At 43.3% G+C, this 23,974-nt stretch overlaps 1 protein-coding gene across 6 annotated transcripts in view; it reads right to left on the bottom strand.

The window, feature by feature from the left end:
- LOC139562300 (cullin-9-like) overlaps positions 1-23,974 on the bottom strand; it is a 73,298-nt gene that overhangs the window by 32,174 nt on the left and 17,150 nt on the right. For 2 of the 6 annotated variants that reach the window (XM_071379879.1, XM_071379884.1), the window contains exons 3-26: positions 23,634-23,788; positions 22,679-23,266; positions 22,337-22,517; positions 21,984-22,174; positions 21,442-21,832; positions 20,946-21,138; positions 20,647-20,848; positions 20,287-20,480; positions 19,973-20,169; positions 17,405-17,642; positions 14,267-14,372; positions 13,786-14,013; positions 11,138-11,228; positions 7,022-7,193; positions 6,630-6,735; positions 6,423-6,518; positions 6,105-6,280; positions 5,886-6,019; positions 4,255-4,440; positions 3,881-3,910; positions 2,375-2,508; positions 1,984-2,166; positions 1,651-1,808; positions 331-532 (exon numbers count right to left, since the gene is read on the bottom strand). In XM_071379879.1, the coding sequence (XP_071235980.1) occupies positions 331-532; positions 1,651-1,808; positions 1,984-2,166; positions 2,375-2,508; positions 3,881-3,910; positions 4,255-4,440; positions 5,886-6,019; positions 6,105-6,280; positions 6,423-6,518; positions 6,630-6,735; positions 7,022-7,193; positions 11,138-11,228; positions 13,786-14,013; positions 14,267-14,372; positions 17,405-17,642; positions 19,973-20,169; positions 20,287-20,480; positions 20,647-20,848; positions 20,946-21,138; positions 21,442-21,832; positions 21,984-22,174; positions 22,337-22,517; positions 22,679-23,266; positions 23,634-23,788 (4,532 nt within the window). The remainder of the gene's footprint in view (positions 1-330; positions 533-1,650; positions 1,809-1,983; positions 2,167-2,374; positions 2,509-3,880; positions 3,911-4,254; positions 4,441-5,885; positions 6,020-6,104; positions 6,281-6,422; positions 6,519-6,629; positions 6,736-7,021; positions 7,194-11,137; positions 11,229-13,785; positions 14,014-14,266; positions 14,373-17,404; positions 17,643-19,972; positions 20,170-20,286; positions 20,481-20,646; positions 20,849-20,945; positions 21,139-21,441; positions 21,833-21,983; positions 22,175-22,336; positions 22,518-22,678; positions 23,267-23,633; positions 23,789-23,974) is intronic. The other 4 variants (XM_071379880.1, XM_071379882.1, XM_071379881.1 and 1 more) reach the window with 4 other exon arrangements.

Consider the following 23,974-nt stretch of genomic DNA (forward strand, 5'->3'; position numbering starts at 1 on the left):
ATTCAAAAGGGACCAAAACATCAGCCAGGAAGCATAGGAACTGAGAATTGGTCTGTGGTCACCACCTGCAGAACCACTCCTTTATTGGGGGTATCTTGCTAATTGCCTATAATTTCCACCTTTTGTCTATTCCATTTGCACAACAGCATGTGAAATTTATTGTCAATCAGTGTTGCTTCCTAAGTGGACAGTTTGACTTCACAGAAGTGTGATTGACTTGGAGTTACATTGTGTTGTTTAAGTGTTCCCTTTATTCTTTTGAGCAGTGAATGAAAACCACCACTGCAATGTTTTATATACACTGCAGGGTCTTCTTTTATATACACTCACCTCCTCGTTGACATCCTGCAGGGTCTTGTCCAGCTGCTGGAGGCGGTAGAGGTGGAACTCCTGCTGCAGCTCCTCAGACTCACTGAGATTCTTCAGCATCTGCTGGGGGAAGCGGTTTGGGAAGCAGGTGCCTATCTGCATTATGACAGCAGTCTCCAGCCACACCTTGCTTTGGCCCAGCAGCCTGTCACCAAGGTAGTACCTGTGGAGGAGGGGGATGGGGAAAAGAGATGGATTGAGACTCTAGACAATGCTACAATATGGTCCTTTTATGAATGATAAATGGTCTTAGGGTCGGCTCACGGTTCAGAACAATTATATTGCAGGTTGGAAACGTTTTAAATCAAGATAATATTATTTGAAAAAATGAGCTTGTTATGTTGAATTGTGTTGCAAATTCTATTATGTGAGCAGTGAGACAGACAGCCTAGGCTACTAACCACACAGAGAGAGAGTGGAGCCGGGAACTGTCCATTATGTGTGTGGTGTTGAAACATTCCTAAGTTGTCCATGTGCAGAGCTTATGTTCCCTTCCACCTCTTGACAATACATTTCCAAGTTAATTTTCCCTGACTCCTAGCTCACGTGAAAATGGCTAACGTAACAGGATAAATAAAAAGGTTATGATGGGGGATACACCATCGTGGAAACAGGTGCTGCACAAATAATATTTCCAGTCATTGTGGACGAGAACAACAACCCGGTAGATGGATACCCAACTGGCAAAAGTGCAAGTAGGTATTAGTTTACAATAATTTGGTTAATTATTACATGAATTCAGGTTAATTTGTTCATTTAGACCAATACACATCCCATATAAAGTTTAAACCTACGAGGCTGGTAAAAATTTGAGTAGCCAATAATCTACAGCATATTCGATTCTGGGAATTGTTTATTTAAATTAAACAGATTATTTAAACAATACTGAATGTAAGGGTATTGTTATGTCGGCTATAAGCTTCAGTAGGGAAGGAGTCGGCTAATAAGAAGGCTATTTTTAAAAGCAATTTGAGTTGTGCAGCATTACATTGTGAAAATAACAAGATGGGCCTATCCTTCTTAATTCATGACATGTTTCCTTTTATCCAAATGTTGAATAGACATGCAGACTAATTCATTATAATAGTGTACTACTCTGGAGTCTTAAAAATAATGAAATAAATGTATATGTTATTTGGAGGGTCACAGATCGGCTCCAGGAACAATTCTAGGTAGATATCGGGTGGTGCTTGGAATTTATGTGGGAGGCGCGGGGCAGGTGCGGTTCCAAAAAAACTGACCCGTGCAGGAATCTGCAGAGATAAAGAAATGTGGCCTTACCTGTAACAGTGCTCAAAGGTGTTGGCAAGCTCCAGGCCAGAGAGGAAGAGCATAGGTTCTAGAAACTGCTGCAACTGGTTAAGAGTCTCCACGTTGCCAGAGTCCACTCCACTCTTCTGGATCATCATGTCGATATACTGGGCAAACCGCTCACTCATCTGCAAACACAGAGATAGCGAATGTAACCCACACAGACTGCAGTGATTTGGAGCATAGATGTGTTACAGGTACACTGCAAGGTCACGTTCATTTGGACTATTGCCGTTTTCTGTTGCTTGCCCTAATGAACATGACCCAGGTAGTATTGAGTACAGGTCACCCAGTATAACTCACATGCATGGCGGTGAGGATGGAGAGCTGTAGGAGAGCAGCAGAGAAGCCGTGGCGGAGAGCCAGCACAAATGCTGTCTGTTGGCCAAACAGCTCCTCCATGGCATTCTTCAGACGGAGGTACATGTTCCTGTAACGCTCCACAAAGTCTGTCTGACTGCACGTTGAGTCCAAGAACTTCTTCACCTGTTAAACATGGGTTGAGTAATCACTCAAGTTTAAAAATATATACATTTAAAAAAATAAACTTAAATCCGGCCTGTGATTCATTTACTGATGCCATCTTGACTTAAACTTTAGATCCGAATTACTACGCCTACTTACTTCAAGAACATTAGATCAGAGTAGGTTTATAATGGGCCTCAGTGTTTTTAGAGAAGTAAGAGTGGCTAACCTGTCTCTGTACCACGCCCTGCCAACATAGTGCTATCCCTGCAATACTGCTGATGTTCTTCCCCTTCGGCTTGACAAAGTTGGAGGACGAAGAGGACACAGCAGCTGCATCTTTGTTCTTTCCCTCTTTGCCATCTGAAAGAAAATGACAAAATCAGTTATCTTCTAGGCAAAAGGTTTGAGAAATTCAAGGTAAAAATAAATACAATGCATATATTAAAGTATGTGGACAAATGACTGGATTCGGCTATTTCAGCCACACCCGTTTGCTGTCAGGTATATTAAATTGAGCACACAGCCATGCAACCTCCATAGACAAACACAGGCAGTAGAATGGCCTTACTTAGGAGCTCAGTGACTTTCAACGTGGCACCATAATAGGATGCCACCTTTCCAACAAGTCAGATTGTAAAATTTCTGCCCTTTTAGAGCTGCCCCGGTCAACTGTAAGTGCTGTTATTATGAAGTGGAAACATCTAGGAGCAACAACGGCTCAGCCGCAAAGTAGTAGGCCACACAAGCTCACAAAACGGGAACGCCGAGTGCTGAAGCACGAAGGGCGTAAAAATGGTCTGTCCTCGGTTGCAACACTCACTACCAAGTTCCAAACTGCCACTGGAAGCGGGAGCTTCAATGAAATGGGTTTCCATGGCCGAGCAGCTGCACAAAAGCCTAAGATCACCATACGCAATGCCAAACGTCAGCTTGAGTGTTGTAAAGCTCACCACCATTGGACTCTGGAGCAGGGGAAACGCATTCTCTGGAGTGATGAATCACGCTTCACCATCTGGCAGGCCGACGGACAAATCTGGGTTTAGCGGATGCCAGGAGAACGCTACCTGCCCCAATGCATAGTTGCAACTGTAAAGTTTGGTGGAGGAGGAATAATGGTTTGGGGCTGTTTTTCATGGTTCGGGCTAGGCCTCTTAGTTCCAGTGAAGGGAAATCTTAACCCTACAACATACAATGACATTCTAGACAATTCTGTATTTCCAACTTTGTGGAAACAGTTTGGGGAAGGCCCTTTCCGGTTGCACCATGACAATGCCGCGTGCACAAAGCGAGGTCCATAAAAAAATTGTTTGTCGAGATGGGCGACAAGTCTTCCACACCTAACATCAGTGCCCGACCTCACTAATGCTTTTGTGGCTGAATGGAAGCAAGTCCCCGCAGCAAAGTTCCTACATCTAGTGGAAGGCCTTCCCAGAAGAGTGGAGGCTGTTATAGCAGCAAAGTGGGGACCAACTCCATATTAATTCCCACGATTTTGGAATTAGATGTTTGACAAGCAGGTGTCCACATACTTTTGGTCATGTAGTGTATGAAACTGCAGCCAAAAACAACTGAAAGAAACAAAGGAGTAACACACCGTCCTGATCATTTTCAATTCAAACTGGAGGGTTCCGTGTGGGTGGAAAGCGGAACGGCTCAGTCATTAGTAATATAAAAATGGAGATGCTGGAAGAATAACTAAATGCAGTACATTAGACTCTAAGCTCTTACTTACTCTTTAAAACTTTGCTTCGGTTGATACCTTCTGAAAACAAAAGAAATACGGAAGACGTGATGGGTTGTCGACCAAATATTATGAATAAAGTATCAATACCTTCGCATTTCCAAAATATTATACTACCACGTAAAATCTAGTCTTTAGTCTACTGAGATTTATTTGCAACTCATTTTGATTAGCAATTCCTGTAGGATTTCCGCACCCAATTTTAGGGGCAATAATTGCCAAAATACTATTCAAAAAGGTTGAGGCGCCCACATTTTGCCCCACTGTGCCTAATGAAATATCAGTCACAGCTGGACAGAGAGAAGACTTGTGGTTATACCAGAAGTAAAGAGGTGGTAGGGTATAAGGGTTACAGGATTACTCACTGCATTTGATGGGCGGCTTGAGCTCCTCTGTGTTCACTCGGCTGGTATCCACATGGACCAGTAGGTGGGTGAGGCGACGGACGCGGGAGTTTAAGATGGCGGCCCGACTCTTGCAGCGCCTGGCTGACTCTGCGTTGTCCAGGTACTCAGTGAGTAGCCAGGAGAGGGGACTGAGGACTTGGGTCTCTGTTAGGAGTGGAGGAGAAAAGCAAGGTTGGCATACTACAACGCTGACAGAAAATCATCTTAGTTGATGAAAATGTATGGCTGACAGAACGTAGCTGAATTGCAGGAAGTGAGAGAGGCAGACGGAGAGAGAGAGGATGTTTCTCAAAATGCATACTACCGTGCTATGAGCACGCAAATTGGTACATGGGACGGTCGGAGTATGATTCAAATCAAAGTAATGCGAAACGGAGTACAGAGAGCACTTGTCGAATGCTTACTCCATTTGAACATTTTTAAGCATGCAACATAAAGTATGCACAGAAATATTACGCAACCACGTAAAAATTACACAAAATGTCCTTATTTGAACTGTAGCGAGAGAAAATGAAATGTTGCATAGCCACATCTCATGTTGCCTGACTACAATATTATATCTTAATACGTTAATAAATACATGCTGTGTTAATTTTGGCATGTTTACCTGCCCACAAAACCCACTGTAGTGTCCGTAGACCTTAAGCCCATAGACAGTCAATAGGGCTAACTGGCAATCTACTACGGTTAGTTAGCTAGCCAGATCGCCATGAAGAATTGGTCGCTCGCTACCCACGAAAATTGTACATCTACCTTGCATAACATTAGTTTTAGGTCATTTTTGCCTGTTTGGCTAGCTAGCTAGATTATTACGATTTCCATACAGCTAGCTGATAATTATGAAGTAAAACGTTTGCTTTGTGTATATCTGATTTCGTCTCCATTGTTGCCATTGTCCTGGCTGGAAGAAGGTTCAGTGAATGAGGAGTTGCAGTGTGAGGTAATACAGTAGCTTCTCAAATGTAATGTTTTATGCGTTCTCCACAATCTCGTCCTCACAAAAACATAGCCAGCATACCACCCTGCATACCACTGCTGGCTTGCTTCTGAAGCTAAGCAGGGTTGGTCCTGGTCAGTCCCTGGATGGGAGACCAGGTGCTGCTGGAAGTGGTGTTGGAGGGCCAGTAGGAGGCACTCTTTCCTCTGGTCTAAACAAAGATCCCAATGCCCCAGGGCAGTGATTGGGGACACTGCTCTGTGTAGGGTGCCGTCTTTCGGATGGGACGTTAAACGGGTGTCCTGACTCTCTGAGGTCATTAAAGATCCCATGGCACTTATCGTAAGAGTAGGGGTGTTAACCCCGGTGTCCTGGCTAAATTCCCAATCTGGCCCTCAACCATCACGGTCACCTAATAATCCCCAGTTTACAATTGGCTCATTCATCCCCCTCCTCTCCCCTGTAACTATTCCCCAGGTCGTTGCTGCAAATGAGAACGTGTTCTCAGTCAACTTACCTGGTAAAATAACGGTAAAATAAAATAAATAAATAAAAATACTCAGGAGAACGTCCTCGGAGAATAAACTTGGCGCATGAGTGTGGCGCACGGTAGTATGCATATTGAGAAACATCCAGAGACTCCGGAAGTTACCAGAGATGGTGATGCTCTGTACGATGGGGGTGATGAGGGCCTCCCAGCAAGTGCGTCCCAGAGCCTCCGCTGCCTCGGCATCGGGCAGGAAGCGGTCAGCAAACATCTGCTCATGTCGCAGAGCGCTGTTCAGTCTGCAGACACACACACCAGGCCAGGTTAGGGCAGTCTGGGGGTGAGTGCAGTTAGCAGTAGTGTGTATAGTAGAGACAGGTTTACTTGTTGAAGAGCTGTAGCAGCTGGGCCTTGTCCTCAAGGATCTCCTGGCACCAGGTGTGGGCCTTGGTGGTGTAGAAGAGGTAGGTGCGACAGCAGAGCTGCTCCTTGAAAACGGGCCAGAAGGTGGGCTTGGGCCCCAACACCTCAAAACCGTGGACCCTCGTGTCGATGCCACCCTGGTGCGAAGAGAAAATGATGTTAATGCATGTTCAACATTTTAAAGTAGACTCCCTGCTGACCAGGGTTGGGATCAATACCATTTCAATTCAGGAAGTAAAATGGAATTGAAATTCCAATTTTCATGATGCCACAGCCCACCTGCTGACACCTCTTGATCCTGATCTGCACAATGGACCACAAGCGGGTCATGTTCTCCAGCAACACAATGCGATTGGCTGACGGAGGCACATTGACCTGTAAACACAAAGAGTTGGGGGAGGGGCTTAAACCTTAAAAAGACAAGATCATACATATAACCTACTTCCAAATATTTTCCTACTCCTGCCTGCCTATACAGCTGCTTACTGTGTTCAGCTCTGTGTTGATATTTGTGGGGTCGTCTCCTCCAAGTACTACAATGCGTGCAGGCATATAGCTGGAGTCTTCACTGGCCACAAGAACTGCCAATTGCCTTGGTTTAACAAGAACAGGAGAAAATGTGCTTACAGTAAGTGCCCAATTGTTACAGTAAGAAATAGTACAAATATGGATGCCATTGAAGTAAACGCAGCAGTTGTTTAAGATACAGCATGCAGTCTAGCATAATAATCCACAGATGCAAGAACAAGGCAAGGGAACAGTGAGCAACACAGGTGGGCTTCATTTTCAATTGTCTTTACATATTGTGCATAGATATCAAGAGTAAACATTACAACATTATAAACACTCAGTATGGCCAAAGTGATGTGTGGACATACCTAATCGCCACCCCCTTGTGCATGTAGATGTTGATAAAATGGGAACCTGTGCAGCCATTGGACTCCCAGTATGTTTTAGGGTTCTTGTCAGTGAGCTTGTTCGCTCGATGGTGATTAGAGGAAACCTCCACTTTCTCCCAGCACTTGTCCTCCTTGAGTTCCAAACTAGATCCTGTTGTTAACGGTCACAAGATGAACAGGACAGTTTAAGACAAATTGTACTTTAACTTTCAAAAGCTAAATAAAAACTTAAGGGATGATTAGGTCAAGTAAATAATCTACCAGTACTAGTAATGTATTTTATGAAAACAGAATAAAAAAGGAATTGCATTGTGATACATTTTGCAGGGCTCCAGACTGCAACCAACTGTATGTTCTGAATCAGATGGACTATTCTAAAATGTTTCTCTAAATGTAATAGTGCACATAAAGATGAAGGCAAATTCATATCTATTGAACAAAAACAAATCAGGATTCTGGAGCTCTATTTGAAAGTAAAATAACATAAATAGCCATATTGTCAACCTATGACTTCCATCTCCAGGCCATTAGACTGTTATACAGTCACCACTAAACGGCCCGCCCAGTACCCTGCCCTGAACTTAGTCACTGTTACTAGCCGGCTACCACCCAGTAATGTACCCTGCACCTTAGACACTGCTGCCCTACGTACATAATAAATTGAACACTGGTCACTTTAATAAATCGTCACATACTGTATTATATAGTCTTGGATCATCCTATATCACTACTGCTGTACAAATCTTTTCTATTTGGTATTTTATTAGGATCCCCATTAGCTGTTGCAAAAGCAGCAGCTACTCTTCCTGGGTCCATACAAAACATGACATAATACAGAACATGAATAGACAAGAACAGCTCAAGGATAGAACTACATCAAATGTTTTATTTTTTTTTAAATGCACACGTAGCCTACATATCAATGCATACACAATCTAGGTCAAATAGGGGAGAGGCGTTGTGCCGTGAGGTGTTCCTTTATCTGTTTTTTGAAACCAGGTTTGCTGTTTAATTGAGCAATATGAGATGGAACTTAGTTCCACGCAATAATGGCTCTAAATAATACTGTATGCTTTCTTGAATTTGTTCTGGATTTGGGGACTGTGAAAAGACCCCTGGTGGCATGTCTGGTGGGGTAAGTGTGTGTGTCAGAGCTGTGTGTAAGTTGACTATGCAAACAATTTTGGATTTTCAACACATTAAATGTTTCAACTCTTAGCCAAGAGAGACTGGCATGCATTTTATTTATATCAGCCCTCTGATTACAATGAAGAGCAAGACGTGTAACTCTGTTCTGGACCAGATGCAGCTTACACTACACATTTCATGTTTGACATTAGAGAAGCTTGAAAAGAGGTTGAAAAGCCATGACAAGTTTTTTTCAACAGGTTATGGTCAATGATATCAAAAGTCTGCACTGAAATCTAACAGTACAGCTCCCACAATCTTCTTATCAATTTCTTTCAACAAATCAGTCATTTGTGTCAGTGCAGTACATGTTGAGTGCCCTTCTCTATAAGCATGCTGAGTGTCTGTTGTTAATATGTTTACAGAGAAATAGCATTGTATTTGGTCAAACACATTTTTTCCAACAGTTTGCTAAGAGCTGGCAGCAAGCTTATAGGTCTGCTGTTAGAACCAGTAAAATGCTGCTTTAGCACTCTTGGGTAGCGGAATTACTTTGGCTTCCCTCCAGGCCTGAGGACAAATATTTTCCTCTAGGCTCAGATTAAAGATATGACAGATAGGAGTGGCTATAGAGTCAGCTACCATCCTCAGTAGCTTTCCATCTAAGTTGTCAATGCCAGGTTTGTCATTATTGATCGATACATTTTTCCACCTCTCCCAAAATAACTTAAAATAAGTTTCAAACTTGCAATGCTTTTCTTTCATTATAGTTTTTTTTATGCATGAATACGATGGCTCACTGTTCATTGTTGGCATTTCCTGCCTAAGTTTGCCTACTTTGCCAATTAAGTAATCATTAAAATAATTGGCAAGATCAAATGGTTTTGTGATCTGATTCGATAAAAGATGGAGTTGAATTTGTCTTTCTGCCCATAACTTAAAGTACTTTTATATCATTGATCTTGGCTTCATAATTATTTTCTTTTTTTTATGATTTGAGTTTAGTCACATAATTTCTCAATTTTCAGTAAGCCAGACTTATTAGCCACACCTTCTGTTCCATGATCTCTTTCAACCATACAGTTTTTCAATTCCTCAATCCATGGAGCCTTAACAGTTCTAACAGTCAGTTTCTTAACAGGTACATGTTTATCAATAATTGGAAGATGCAATTTCATAAATTCATCAAATGCAGCGTCTGGATGCTCCTTATTAACTTCTTATGGCTGCAGGGGCAGTATTGAGTAGCTTGGATGAAAGGTGCACAGAGGTGCCCAGAGTAAACGGCCTGCTCCTCAGTCATAGTTGCTAATATATGCATATTATATTAGTATTGGATAGAAAACACTCTGAAGTTTCTAAAACTGTTTGAATTATGTCTGTGAGTATAACAGAACTCATATGGCAGGCAAAAACCTGAGAAAAAATCCAAACAGGAAGTGGAAATTCTGAGGCTGGTGGATTTTCAACCAAGCTCCCATTGAAATCCCAGCGAGATATGGATGAGTTTTTCACCATGCGCGTTCACATGAGGAGGACCTCCGTTCCACCGCTCATCTGAATGTTATTCTCCGGTTTGAACGTTATTCAAGATGTATGTTAATCAAATTAGACCAACAAATATTTTTTTACATCATCCACATAAGAGTCAGAGCAAAATCTTTTGTATGATCTCTTATATACTATTTTAGTAGGAACTTTGGCTTTCCTGGATATAGCCACAATATTGTGATCACTGCATCCAATGGGTACGGATACAGCTTTAGATCAAAGTTCTACAGTATTAGTAAAAATGTGATCGATACATGTGGATAATCTTGACCCTGTAGTGTTTGTAAACACCCTGGTACAGTAGGTTGATTAATAACCTGAACCAGATTACAGGCACTGGTTACAGTGAGAAGCTTCCTATTGAGCGCACAGCTTGATGAAAACCAGTCAATATTCAGGTCCCCAAGAAAGTAGACATCTATTTACATCACAAACACTATCAAACATTTCACACATATTATTGAGATACTGACTGTTAGCACTTGGTGGCTTATAGCAACACCCCAAAAGAAAAGGCTTCAGATGTGCCAAGTGAACCAGCAACCACAACACTTCAATAACACTTCAGATAAGATCTTCTCTAAGCATGACAAGGATATGGCTCTGAATATATACAGCAACACCTCCCGCATAAGCGTTTTGTCTCTTCTATAGATGTTATATCCTTGTATTGCTACTGCTGTATCATCAAATGAATTATCTAAATGAGTCTCAGAAATGGCTAACATTTGAATGTTATCGGATGTTCTTTTTTTATTTTACCAGGCAAGTCAGTTAAGAACAAATTCTTATTTTCAATGACGGCCTAGGAACAGTGGGTTAACTACCTTGTTCAGGGGATTCGACAGATTTTTTACCTTGTCAGCTCGGGGATTCGATCTAGCAAGCATTCAGTAACTGGCCCAACGCTCTAACCACTAGGCTACCTGCCGCCCCAAACATAAATAGAAACATAAGCATATCGCTGCACCTGCAATAAAATCTGCAAAATGTGTGTAAGCGACCAATAAAATGATTCGATTTTGATTTGATAATCACTGGATTAACTTATTTATTGAATACCTTCTCAGTGGTCTATTAATCAAATCAAATGTATTTATATAGCCCTTCTTACATCAGCTGATATATCAAAGTGATGTACAGAAACCCAGCCTAAAACCCCAAACAGCAAGCAATGCAGGTGTATTACACTTAATAAAGCATTGTGGATTACTTTAGAATTACTTTAAAAGATAAGTACTTTTTTTGTGGAGCTGAAATTATACTTTTTTTTGGGTGCAATCAAAATCATGGGATTTGTAAAGCACCAACTGAAAAAGTTAGGGGAAATGTTAGTTTGGAGCCCTGATTTTGGCACCATTTCTTTGCGTATCTGGTATTAGAGCTGTGCTTTGAATCAGCTAAAAGTAAATATACCTTGGCACAGATTGTGCAGAAAGACGTCAAAGAAGGGGATGTTGATTGGCTGGTGGCTTCGCCGATGCTCCTCTATTTGGCCCAAAACCATCTGTATTTGGTGAGAAAGGACAGCACGGATTACAAATGAGCTATTAGCAACAGAGTGGCATGACACTTGCAAGCCAAAATGTGACATCCCTATTGAAGTCACACTTCTAAAAACCACAAGTAAAAATATAGCAGCGAGCAGCAATGAACAGGGTTCACAGGATGACAAAGGACACAAGATCATTTGGATAACAAAGCCAGCACGATCATGTACGAACTATCATCCTTTATGTTCATTCATGAGTCTAAATACAACATCTGGAGTGAATCTGATATGGTTCATGAAGACGTTTGCAGATGATTGAGCATTAGCGTTACATATGCAAAGAATGAGTTCTTGTTTTCTTCCAGATTCAGTGTGGTTCATCTTAGAGACATCCATGACAGCGATTGAAGTTGATAGGCCACCGTGAAGTAGATTTTTGATTTGTCTATAATCTGCCAGCCATCTTTTGACCAATCCATTAGCTTTTCTCAAACTAAGTTAAAACATATACAGTTGAAGTCAGAAGTTTACATACACCTTAATCAAATACATTTAAGCTCAGTTTCACAACTCCTGACATTTAATCCTAGTAAAAATTCCCTGTCTTAGGTCAGTTAGGATCACCACTTTATTTTAAGAATGTGAAATGTCAGAATAATAGTAGAGAGAATGATTTATTTCAGCTTTTATTTATTTCATCACATTCCCAGTGGGTCAGAAGTTTACATACACTCAATTAGTATTAGGTAGCATTGCCTTTAAAATTGTTTATCTTGGGTCAAACGTTTTGGGTAGCCTTCCACAAGCTTCCCACAATAAGTTGGGTGAATTTTGGCCCCTTCCTCCTGACAGAGCGTGTGTAACTGAGTCAGGTTTGTAGGCCACTTTGCTCGCACACGCTTTTTCAGTTCTGCCCACACATTCTCTATAGAATTGAGGTCAGGACTTTGTGATGGCCACTCCAATACCTTGATTTTGTTGTCCTTAAGCCATTTTGCCACAACTTTGGAAGTATGCTTGGGGTCATTGTCCATTTGGAACACCCATTTGCGAGCTTTAACTTCCTTCTGTTGTCTTGAGATGTTGCTTCAATATATCCACATAATTTTCCTTCCTCATTAAGCCATCTATTTTGTGAAGTGCACCAGTCCCTCTTGCAGCAAAGCACCCCACAACATGATGCTGCCACCCCCTTGCTTCAAGGTTGGGATGGTGTTCTTCAGCTTGCAAACCTCCCCCTTTCTCCTCCAAACATAACGATGTCATTATGGCCAAACAGTTCTATTTTTGTTTCATCAGACCAGAGGACATTTCTCCAAAAAGTACGATCTTTGTCCCCATGTGCAGTTGCAAACCTTGGTCTGGCTTTTTTATGGCGGTTTTGGAGCAGTGGCTTCTTCCTTGCTGAGCGGCCTTTCAGGTTTTGTCGATATAGGACTCGTTTTACTGTGGATATAGATACTTTTGTACCCGTTTCCTCCAACATCTTCACAAGGTCCTTTGCTGTTGTTCTGGGATTGATTTGCACTTTTTGCACCAAAGTACGTTCATCTCTAGGAGACAGAACGCGTCTCCTTCCTGAGCGGTATGACAGCTGCGTGGTCCCATTGTTTGTACAGATGAACGTGGTACCTTCAGGCGTTTGGAAACTGCTCCCAAAGATGAACCAGACTTGTGGAGGTCTACAATTGTTTTTCTGAGGTCTTGGCTGATTTCTTTTGATTTTCCTATGATGTCAAGCAAAGAGGCTGTGAGTTTGAAGGTAGGCCTTGAAATACATCCACAGGTACACCTCCAATTGACTCAAATTATGTCAATTAGCCTAACAGAAGCTTCTAAAGCCATGACATCCTTTTCTGAAATTTTCCAAGCTGTTTAAAAAGGCACAGTCAATTAAGTGTATGTAAACTTCTGACCCACGGGAATTGTGATACAGTGAGTTATAAGTTAAATAATCTGTCTGTAAACAATTGTTGGAAAAATTACTTGTGTCATGCACAAAGTAGATGTCCTAACGACTTGCCAAAACTATAGTTTGTTTACAAGAAATTTGTGGAGTGGTTGAAAAACGAGTTTAATGACTCCAACCTAAGTGTATGTAAACTTCCGACATCAACTGTACCATGGGCCTACATCCCAAATTGTGTTTTTAGGTTATATGGTTCATAAGAAGATTTTTAAAGTATTTTTCTGCACATTTTAGCATGTTATCACATCTTGCAAATGTCAAAGATGGAGGGAAATCTATACTAATGGACCTTATGGGTCCTTGAAGCAAATTTGTTCAGCATGAGGAAAGACAACTAAACACAACGTTTCAAGTCACTAGGTCAAACGGGGTGGCGGATATGATGATTTGAGTGATCATGACAGCGCCACCTATAGCGAATCGATGCCATTCTTTTTAACCAAGTTGCTCAAAAGTTACCAATCTATGCTTGAGTTATTTGACCATGTCAAGGTAATTATTATTTTATTTTTAATTGAAGAACAGGTTTAGCTGGGGGGGAAAAAACTATGTGGAGAGAAAATATAACTGCTGAATAGTTAGATAGTAGCACTTGTACTAAACCTGTATGCAACCAGCCAGAACACTGGTGGTCATTTTCTTGTAGAGACTGGCGTACTTATCACAGTCTGTGATTAAGTCCCGCAGCTCTGTGACCATAAGCAGGTTGACACTGTGCTTGTCCAGCGCCTTGACCAGGGCTTCCTTTGTGCCCAGACGACACATCACCACGGCATAGTCTTTGTTCAGAGAGGCCAGGCGATACAGGAAGCGGATGAGCTGCTGGACAACCTAGGGAAAAAAATAAAATAACTTGTGTCATGACCATTAGCTAAAATAGAAAACACAGGATTATAGCTATGCGTTTATAATCATGGAGGATCCACAGGAGGATGGTGAGGGCAGGTCAAAATAATGGCTGGAATGGATTGAAATCAAACACATTGAAACCATATGTTTGATACCATTCCATTTGAGCCATTACTATGAGCCAGTCCTCCCCAATTAAGGTGCCATCAGCCACATGTGGGAAGATCTTTCCTACCTCACGGTCATTAATGAATGTGGTCATAGAAGACAAGCATGGTTCTATGCTCTCATGCCATGGAAGCAGATCCTCCTGGTAATTGTCCAAGACCTTGTTCAATATTCTACAGGAGAGAATATAAAGTCACTGTAACCACCTGACACAATACATGCATTGCATATATACAGTGCCATTCAGAAAGTATTCAGACCCCTTGAGTTTTTCCACATTTTGTTACAGCATTATTCTAAATTTGATTAAATAAAATAATTTCCTCAGCAATCTACACACAATGACAAAGCGAAAACAGGTTGACATTTTTGCCAATGATTTTTTTTTTTGTTGTTGCTTATTTATATAAGTATTCAGCCCCTTTGCTATGAGACTCAAAATTGAGCTCAGGTGTATCCTGTTTCCATTTATCATCCTTCAGATGTTTCTACAACTAGATTGGAGTCCACCTGTGGTAAATTCAATTGACTGGACATGATTTGGAAAGGCACACACACCGGTCTATAAAAAGGTCCCACAGTTGACAGTGCATATTAGAGCAAAAACCAAGCAATGAGGTCGAAGGAATTGTCCATAGAACTCCAAGACAGGATTGTGTCGGGGCACAGATCTGGGGAAGGTCCCCAAAAAAACAGTGGCCTCCATCATTCTTAAATGGAAGAAGTTTGGAACCACCAAGCCAATTCCTAGAGCTAGATGCCCAGCCAAACTGAGCAATCAGGGGAGAAGGGCTTTTGGTCAGGGAGGTGACGAAAAAAAACCTGATGGTCACTGACAGATCTCTAGAATTCCTCTGTGGAGAGGGGAGAACCTTCCAGAAGGACAACCATCTCTGCAGCACACCACCAATCAGGACTTTATGGTAGAGTGGCCAGCCAGAAGTCACTCAGTAAAAGGCACATGACAACCCGCTTCGAGTTTGCCAGAAGGCACCTAAAGACTCTCAGACCATGAGAAACAAGATTCTCTGGTCTGACGAAACCAAGATTGAACTCTTTGGCATCACGTCTGGAGGAAACCTGGCATCATCCTTACGGTGAAGCATGGCGGTGGCAGCATCATGCTGTGGGGATGTTTTCAGACGCAGGGACTAGGAGACTAGTCAAGATTGAGGCAAAGATGAACAGAGCAAAGTACAGAGAGATCCTTTATGAAAACCTGCTCCAGAGAGCTCAGGACCTCAGACTGGGGCGAAGGTTCACTTTTCAACAGGAAGACAACCCTAAGCACACATTCCCAACAACGCAGGAATGGTTTCGGGACAAGTGTCCGAATGTCCTTGAGTGGCCCAGCCAGAGCCCGGACTTGAACCCGATCTAACATCTATGGAAAGGCCGAGAAATAGCTGTGTAGTAACGCTCCCAAACCAACCTGACAGAGCATGAGGATCTGCAGAGTAGAATGGGAGAAACTCCCCAAATACAGGTGTGCCAAGTTTGTAGCGTCATACGTAAGAAGACTTGAGGCTGTAATCACTGCTTCAACAAAGTACTGAGTAAAGGGTCTGAATACTTATGTAAATGTTATTTGTTTTTGTTTTTATGTATGATACATTTGCAAACATTTCTGAAAACCTGTTTTTGCTTTGTCATTGTGTGTAGATTGGTGAGGTTTCATTTTTTTAAATCCATTTTCGAATAAGGCTTTAAGGTAACAAAGTGTGGAAAAGGGGTCTGAATACTTTCGGTAGGCACTGTACATAACCTACTGCCCTTTGAGGTTCATTACACAGTATTGATGACAGGATCTAGGCACTGACATGGCATTCCAACAAGTAAACCCTGTAGTTAGTGTTTTGTCACGATACCAGATATTTTACATCGATAACGATACCAGGTTAAGCATCATGATACTTGATACCGAAACAATACTATGAAAAAAAATGAAAAAAAGAAAGCGTTGTAGTTAGTCACAGAATAACCACTAGGCTTTAGTTTTTTTAAACATTGAACAATATGTTGATAACTGGTAGAGCAAATCAAATATAATTTATATTCTATACTGAAACAAAATAAAACACAACAATTTCAAAGATTTCACTAAGTAAATCAGTCAATTGAAATAAATTCATTAGGCACTAATCTATGGATTTTACATGACTAGGCAGGGGCACAGCCAAGGGTAGGGATCCAGGCCCAGCCAATAAGAATGAGTTTGCCACAAAAGGGCTTTATTACAGACAGAAATACTCCTCAGAACTCCCCCCTCCCCCCTCAGACAATCCCACAGGTGTAAAAGCCGGATGTCAAGGTCCTGGGCTGGCATGGGTACACGTGGACTGTGGTTGAGAGGCCGGTTGGACGTACTGTCAAATTCTCTAAAGCGACGTTACGGTAGAGAAATCAATGTTCAATTCTCTGTCAACAGCTCTGGTGGACATTCCTGCAGTCCGCATGCCAATTGCACGCTTCCTCAAAACTTGAGACATCTGTGGCATTATGTTCTGTGACAAAACTGCACATTTTAAAGTGGCCTTTTATTGTCCCCAGGACAAGGTGCACCTGTGTAATATTCATGCTTGTTTAATCAGCTTCTTGACATGCCACACCTGTAAAGTGGATGGATTATCTTGGCAAAGGAGAAATGCTCACTAACAGGGAAATAAACACATTTGTGCTGAAAATTTGAAAGAAATAAGCTTTCTGTGCATAATAACAATGTATAGGACTTTTTTTCACCTCATGAAACATGGGACCAACACTTTACATGTTGCGATTATACTTTTGTCCAGTATATACTCAATTTCTTTCAAAAATAAAACACCATATTAAAGAACAGAAGAATACCTTCAATTTCCTTACGCAAAACCATAGAGACTCAGAGCAGACAAAACACAATTTTACAATTACATCTAAACTTTGAAAAATGTAATTTGATACATGTCAGGGTTAATTTGCTAATCTATGGCCATAATATTGGGTCAAATGACATAGACCTATGATTAATTATAGCTAAATAATTTAATGAATTAAATAGTTCCAAAATGACAAAAACACAAGCTCATTTCTAAAGCTTGTATATTGCAATAGTCTACACACCATAGAAATACAATAGATTTCACACAGCATACTACAATTCCCAGATTGCATTTCACTTCCCAGGGTGCATTTTTCATGTTACAGTTTCGAAAAAGCTCCGTCTCACCTGAGGATGGAGAGTTGTGTGGCCCGGTCGGCCCGGTGCTGGTCCATGAGGCGCACCAGGTCCTGGTAGGTCTCTCGGCTACGGGTCACCTGGTTGCGCTCCTCCTCTAACTGGGAGGAGTTGTCACACAGCAGCTGCTCCAGAGTCAGGATCACCTCCTTGTTGGCTGTCATCTCCTTCAGGCTCACCACCAGCATCTTTAGCTCCGCATCCTTGAAGTCCAACTCCTCCATCAACTCTGAGGGGACATATTCAGAACAGAACTTACTGAATCCTCTTTGTCTAGGGTTGTGCATAGAAAAGTATTGGGCGGCCCGCCTAAGTGTTTTTATGGGCCACAAATAACTTATGAAAATAGAAAATAATGGAAAAACATTCAGTGTAAACTTAAAGTATGTACAGCCGTGGCCAAAAGTTGAGAATAACACAAATATTAATTTTCACAAAGTCTGCTGCCTCAGTTTGTATGATAGCAATTATGAAGAGTGATAAGATTAATTGAAATAAATTGCAAAGTCCCTCTTTGCCATGCAAATGAACTGAATCCACAAAAAAACATTTCAGCCCTGCCACAAACAGACCAGCTGACATCATGTCAGTGATTCTCTCGTTAACACAGGTGTGAGTGTTGACGAGGACAAGGCTGGAGATCACTCTGTCATGCTGATGGAGTTCGAAAAACAGACTGGAAGTTTCAAAAGGAGGGTGGTGCTTGGAATCATTGTTCTTCCTCTGTCAACCATGGTTACCTGCAAGGAAACACGTGCCGTCATCATTGCTTTGCACAAAAAGGGCTTCACAGGCAAGGATATTGCTGCCAGTAAGATTGCACCTAAATCAACCATTTATCGGATCATCAAGAACTTCAGGGAGAGCGGTTCAACTGTTGTGAAGAAGGCTTCAGGGCGCACAAGAAAGTCCAGCAAGCGCCAGGACCGTCTCCTAAAGTTGATTCATCTGCGGGATCGGGGCACCACCAGTACAGAGCTTGCTCAGGAATGGCAGCAGGCAGGTGTGAGTGCATCTGCACGCACAGTGAGGCGAAGACTTTTGGAAGATGGCCTGGTGTCAAGAAGGGCAGCAAAGAAGCCACTTCTCTCCAGGAAAAACATCAGGGACAGACTGATATTCTGCAAAAAGTACAGGGATTGGACTGCTGAGGACTGGGGTAATGTCATTTTCTCTGATGAATCCCCTTTCCGATTGTTTGGGGCATCCGGAAAAAAGCTTGTCCAGAGAAGACAAGGTGAGCGCTAGCATCAGTCCTGTGTCATGCCAACAGTAAAGCATCCTGAGACCATTCATGTGTGGGGTCGCTTCTCAGCCAAGGGAGTGGGCTCACTCACAATTTTGCCTAAGAACACAGCCATGAATAAAGAATGGTACCAACACATCCTCCGAGAGCAACTTCTCCCAACCATCCAGGAACAGTTTGGTGACGAACAATGCCTTTTCCAGCATGATGGAGCACCTTGCCATAAGGCAAAAGTGATAACTAAGTGGCTCGGGGAACAAAACATCGATATTTTGGGTCCATGGACAGGAAACTCCCCAGACCTTAATCCCATTGAGAACTTGTGGTCAATCCTCAAGAGGCGGGTGGACAAACAAAAACCCACAAATTCTGACAAACTCCAAGCATTGATTATGCAAGAATGGGCTGCCATCAGTCCGGATGTGGCCCAGAAGTTAATTGACAGCATGCCAGGGCGGATTGCAGAGGTCTTGAAAAAGAAGGGTCAACATTGCAAATATTGACTCTTTGCATCAACTTCATGTAATTGTCAATAAAAGCCTTTGACACGTATGAAATGCTTGTAATTATACTTCAGTATTCCATAGTAACATCTGATAAGAAGATCTAAAGACACTGAAGCAGTAAACTTTGTGGAAATTAATATTTGTGTCATTCTCAAAACTTTTGGCCATGACTGTACAAAGATAAATGGACCTATATATATATTTTTTTTTCATAAGATCTTTAAGAACTAACAATCACCAAAATAAAAGCTAGACAGTCAGGGAGAATCCCAAATTCTAGTATTTTTGTCATGGCATGGGGCCCCCATTGATTTTGCTTTAATGTTTGAGTCACTCTGATAGCCATGGCAAAAAGTGTAGAATTGCAGGAAATTTGCTTTAAAACTGCACATTTTCCTCTCAGCCCCATGGCAAGGTGTAGAATTGCAGGAAATTGTATTTTACATCAAATTTCTCTGTCTCATGGCAAAATGTGTATAATTGCATGAAATTGGCTTTAAAACAGCAAAATTGTATTATTGTGGCCAACAGGAGAGCCTCTAAAATGGCCATGCCCCCACCACAACCAACACCTAAACCCAATTTGGATCCCGAAAAAACCCTGTTGTCCACATTGGGACATAAGCCCACAAGAACGGGATGTCATATTTTCTTTGTTATTTTTTGTTAGAAGGAACTATCATAGTAATAGAGGCGTGGCAGAAAAAAAAAAAAGCTCATGTGCAACTAGCCAGCTAGGAACGCCTATACATAACCGAAACTCCGCACTTATTGATGAGTGTGTTCAGATGAGCAGTGAAATCGCACCTTTTTTCTCCAGCTTGTGGTCCATGGAGATGTGGTTGAGGGCGATGATGGCCAGCCATTTCTCTGGCCGCGAGGCCGCGAGGCACTTCTTGAGCACGGTGCTGACATCACAGGCCACCAGCTGCTCCGCCAGGTTCTTACTACTAGAGATCAGCATGATGATCACCAACAGACCGTTCCTTACCGACAACATACACCTGGTAGGAGAGAGAGCAGATATCCCTTAACCTCTACTGTAACAAAAGCAGTCTCATCATAGGAGTTGGGCATGTTAACATTCCCTTTGAGAGCCGGTCGAGGTGCAAATGACATACCCAGATGTGTTGAGCATCAGTTCAATGGCAGCAGGGATGGCAGCCAGCAGTCCCTTGGAGCCCTCGGGGGTGGCAGAGCCAATACTGGCAAAGACTCCGAGCATCATGGGTGTGCCAGACTCAGAAAGAGGAAGACAAGAGCTGCTCATGCTGCTAAGGTTATACTTACTTGCGCCTGTGATGACCATCAGAGTCTAGAGCGGAGGAAAGAAACCAATCGTGGACAGAAACATGATAGAAAGCTTCTCCTTTACAGAGTTCTCATTACTTGTCATCCCCTAAAACTGCGTAAGAAATCTAGCTAGATTACATAACTGGCGGGAGTAAAAACAACTCACAACAAAGTGATTGAGAACTCACCGCCAGGGCAACTTGCTGGATCTGTGGAACAGTGGGGTATTCCTGCATACAAGAGAGGATGGCTTTGACGCCCCCCTCCGTGGCAAAGGAGACCCTCCACTCATACTTGACCATGAGGGTGCGGGTGAGACGCAGGGTGCTGACCACATTCTCCTTGGGCTGCCCACTCAGCATGTCGACCACAAGCTTCAGGACTTTATCCCTGGGGGTGGGGGGCAGAGAAAAGTCAAAGATCATGTTGGGAGGACACAAATGTCAAATGTGACCCTATAGAGGAAGTGTGCAGGCAGCAGCCTTACCGGATGGTCTGGATAGCGTCTGTCCTGAGGGTGCTTCTTTCCTGAGGCCCCTCGTCCTCTAGGACCTTGGTGATAAACTTGATCCCAGCCAGCTGCTGGACTGGATCTGAGCCACTCTTCTTCATGATGTCCACCACCTCCCCAAGCTTCTCCAGGGCCGTCTTCTTGCCCTGCACCTTGGAGTTGTTGAACACTGGTGGGGAAAACACAAGGCAAAGCATGTTAGAGTAAGAATGGCTGTCATGATGCAAATCATCCTGTATCCTGGGGTGTTTTCACTAGGAACCAAACGGAAGCAAATGGACTGAAATTGGGAGGGATCTACCTGAATTTGTCAAATAAACACTTGTTTTCATTTTCACAATGCAAAATGTTTTGCTACAACAACAAAAATGGTTTCACTTGTCTTTCTCTGGAAAAAAAGGTGTTGGCTACAGCTAGAGGTAGTTTTCCAACTGAAAAAACAAACAAAGCTCAAACACACTGACTGCCACACCTTTCATCTTCTCCTCCAGGTCTTCTGAGTAATTAGACTCTTCCATGGGCAATTCAGACTCGGTGTCAGAGATATAGTCTGTAGGACTCTCCTTCTTAGACTTCTTACAAAATGAGCCCATGACAGAGAAGGAGGAAGCAGTGCCAGCAGATGAAGAGGTGCCCTGTCCTTCTCCCAGGCCAGAGGAGCCCGGGCAGCCGTCGGGCAGCAGCTCATCATCCTCCAGGCCTCCCCCACCGCGCCGCATGTAGTGTTTAGAGAAGGAGTGGGAGCAGAGCAGGTCCCACAGACACGAGTTCTGCAGGGTCTGCTTCAGGTAGTGGAGCAGCTTACGGGCCACCTCACCTGGCACCGACAGCCGGATAAGAGTGGCCTCGTCTGCGTCTGACATCTGACAAAGCAGAGAGAAGCAAGTCAAAAAACATGAAATCTACGGTCAACTTCCATGGGGGCTGAGAGTCATGAAAAGAGCAGGAAGAATGATTAGATTAGAGAGTGAGGGATTTGAAGCCAGAGGGGAGGATGGAGTGATGGGCACTTGCCTGTTCATCCAGGCTCTGACGCAGGATGTTGTTGATCTCCTGCTGTTGCTTTGGTTCCAGCTTCTTGATGAAGAAGAGCACTTCCCACCACTCAGCCCGGCTCAGGGTGGCGCCATCAGCATGCAGCCCCTCAGCCAGGTAAGGCAACGAGTACAGACCACCAGGAGGCTTGGAGAAGAACGTCTGACTCACTACATACAAGGGAGCACAACACCAACAATATTAGACCGTCTCTAATAAAACAGTATTTGGGCATTTTGTTGAGTTTACAGAATAACCTGCAAGTGCATTAGGGCTCAAAGTTCATGTGCCCTGATGCTTTCGGAGCCACTTTACTGTTGAAAGTCACTTACTTAAGTGCGATTCTGTGGGTGCAGGTGACCCCCTCTTACCAGCCGTGAGCTTGATGGTCTCAGTCAGGGAGGAGGCTTTCTCCTGGGCGTCTTTCTCACCCTGTCCACTGGTGCCAGCGGCCATGATCTCAACCATGTGCCAGTGCACCCAGTAGGTCCGAGATAGGGAGTTCCAGTACACCTGTGCCCACAAAAAGAAGCAGATAGCAATAAGCCAATCACATTGAAGCAAATCTGATCTGATATTGTTAATAAAGTTTTTGTAACTCCGTCATCACTCTAAACCCTTAATCAGATCTCAGGAGCCAGCTGTGTGCTGATACAAGGTGTGATGTTTTGTACCTGCACTGGTGGCGAGCCGTCATTACTGTAGCGGAAGTCCCCCTCATCACCAGCGCTGACTTCCTCATAGTCCTCCAGCATACGGACCAACATGCCGCTCTTCAGGTTGTCCTGCACGTACTCCACGTAAGCAGAGCGGCTGGCAAAGTCTGTGCGTGTCCTGAAGCCGCTGCCGGTCTTCTTCTTGGGTGGTGTGGCGGCTGCCATGCTTGAGGTGGTAAAGACAGGAAATGCAGAGGCAGAGAAGCGGGGCTGGAAGATGGAGCGCAGCATGCGGCGGGGCGTCACGTCCTCCTGGTCCTCCCCGCAGGCCCTGCCCTGGGCTAGGCTGCTGGACTGTGGCGGTTGCCGGTTGTGGTCCCAGCCCATGACGTGAACCAGCTCAGAGATGAGGTTAGCCATGGCCATGGTGAACTCAAACTCTCGCTGGACACGTAGGTTCTCTGGCTGGTGGCCTGCCCCTGAGGAGGAGCCTGCTGCGTCTTGCCGCTCAGAGCTTGACTCCACCCCTGCCGTGTTGAGCTTGTCCATCAGGGACGTCACACACAGGTACCGCTTCACCAGGGAGAACAGTAGCTTCCCTGGGATCTGGAGCACACGGGAAACGTCACATTACATCTTAGCGATAGGTAATTTACTGGTTTGATCTAGGACAGGGTTCTCCAACCCAGTTCCTGGAGAGCTACCCTCCTGTAGGTTTTCGCTCCAACTCCAGTTGTAATTAACCGGATTCAGCTTATCAATCAGCTAATTATTAAAATCATTTGCGCTAGATTCGGGTTGGAGTGAAAACCTACAGGGCGGTAGCTCTCCAGGAATAGAGTTGGAGTGAAAACCTATAGGGCGGTAACTCTCCAGGAACAGGGTTGGCGAGCCCTGATCTAGAGGTACATGTAGGAACACATCGGTAAGTAAAAATACTGTACATAGACATAGAATGTGATTTGGTAGTTACCTGAGGGAGGTGGATTCCCTCAAAAGAGATGCCATGCTCCTCAGAGGAAGTGGTCTCTGCAAACAGCTCCAGGAGGGTGTAGCGATTGTCAAAGTCCATGTGCAGCTCAATACCGTCCTGCTGGCTGAGTGACAGGAGCACATAGGCACGGCTCCCTGGGGGAAGACAGAAGCACCATTGTTATTTTAGGTGGACACTCTCTCTCGTATTCTCTCCCCCTCTGAGCTTTCACTGGTTGGTCTGTCATGACACCTAGTATTAGGGGTGTGAATGTTTAAACTAAATTGGGATCCTTAACGTTAAGAAAACATCATCCCCCCACAATTTAAATCACAGTGAAG

This window comes from Salvelinus alpinus, chromosome 32 (genome assembly GCF_045679555.1).
Source record: "Salvelinus alpinus chromosome 32, SLU_Salpinus.1, whole genome shotgun sequence".
NCBI classification, from domain to species: domain Eukaryota; kingdom Metazoa; phylum Chordata; class Actinopteri; order Salmoniformes; family Salmonidae; genus Salvelinus; species Salvelinus alpinus.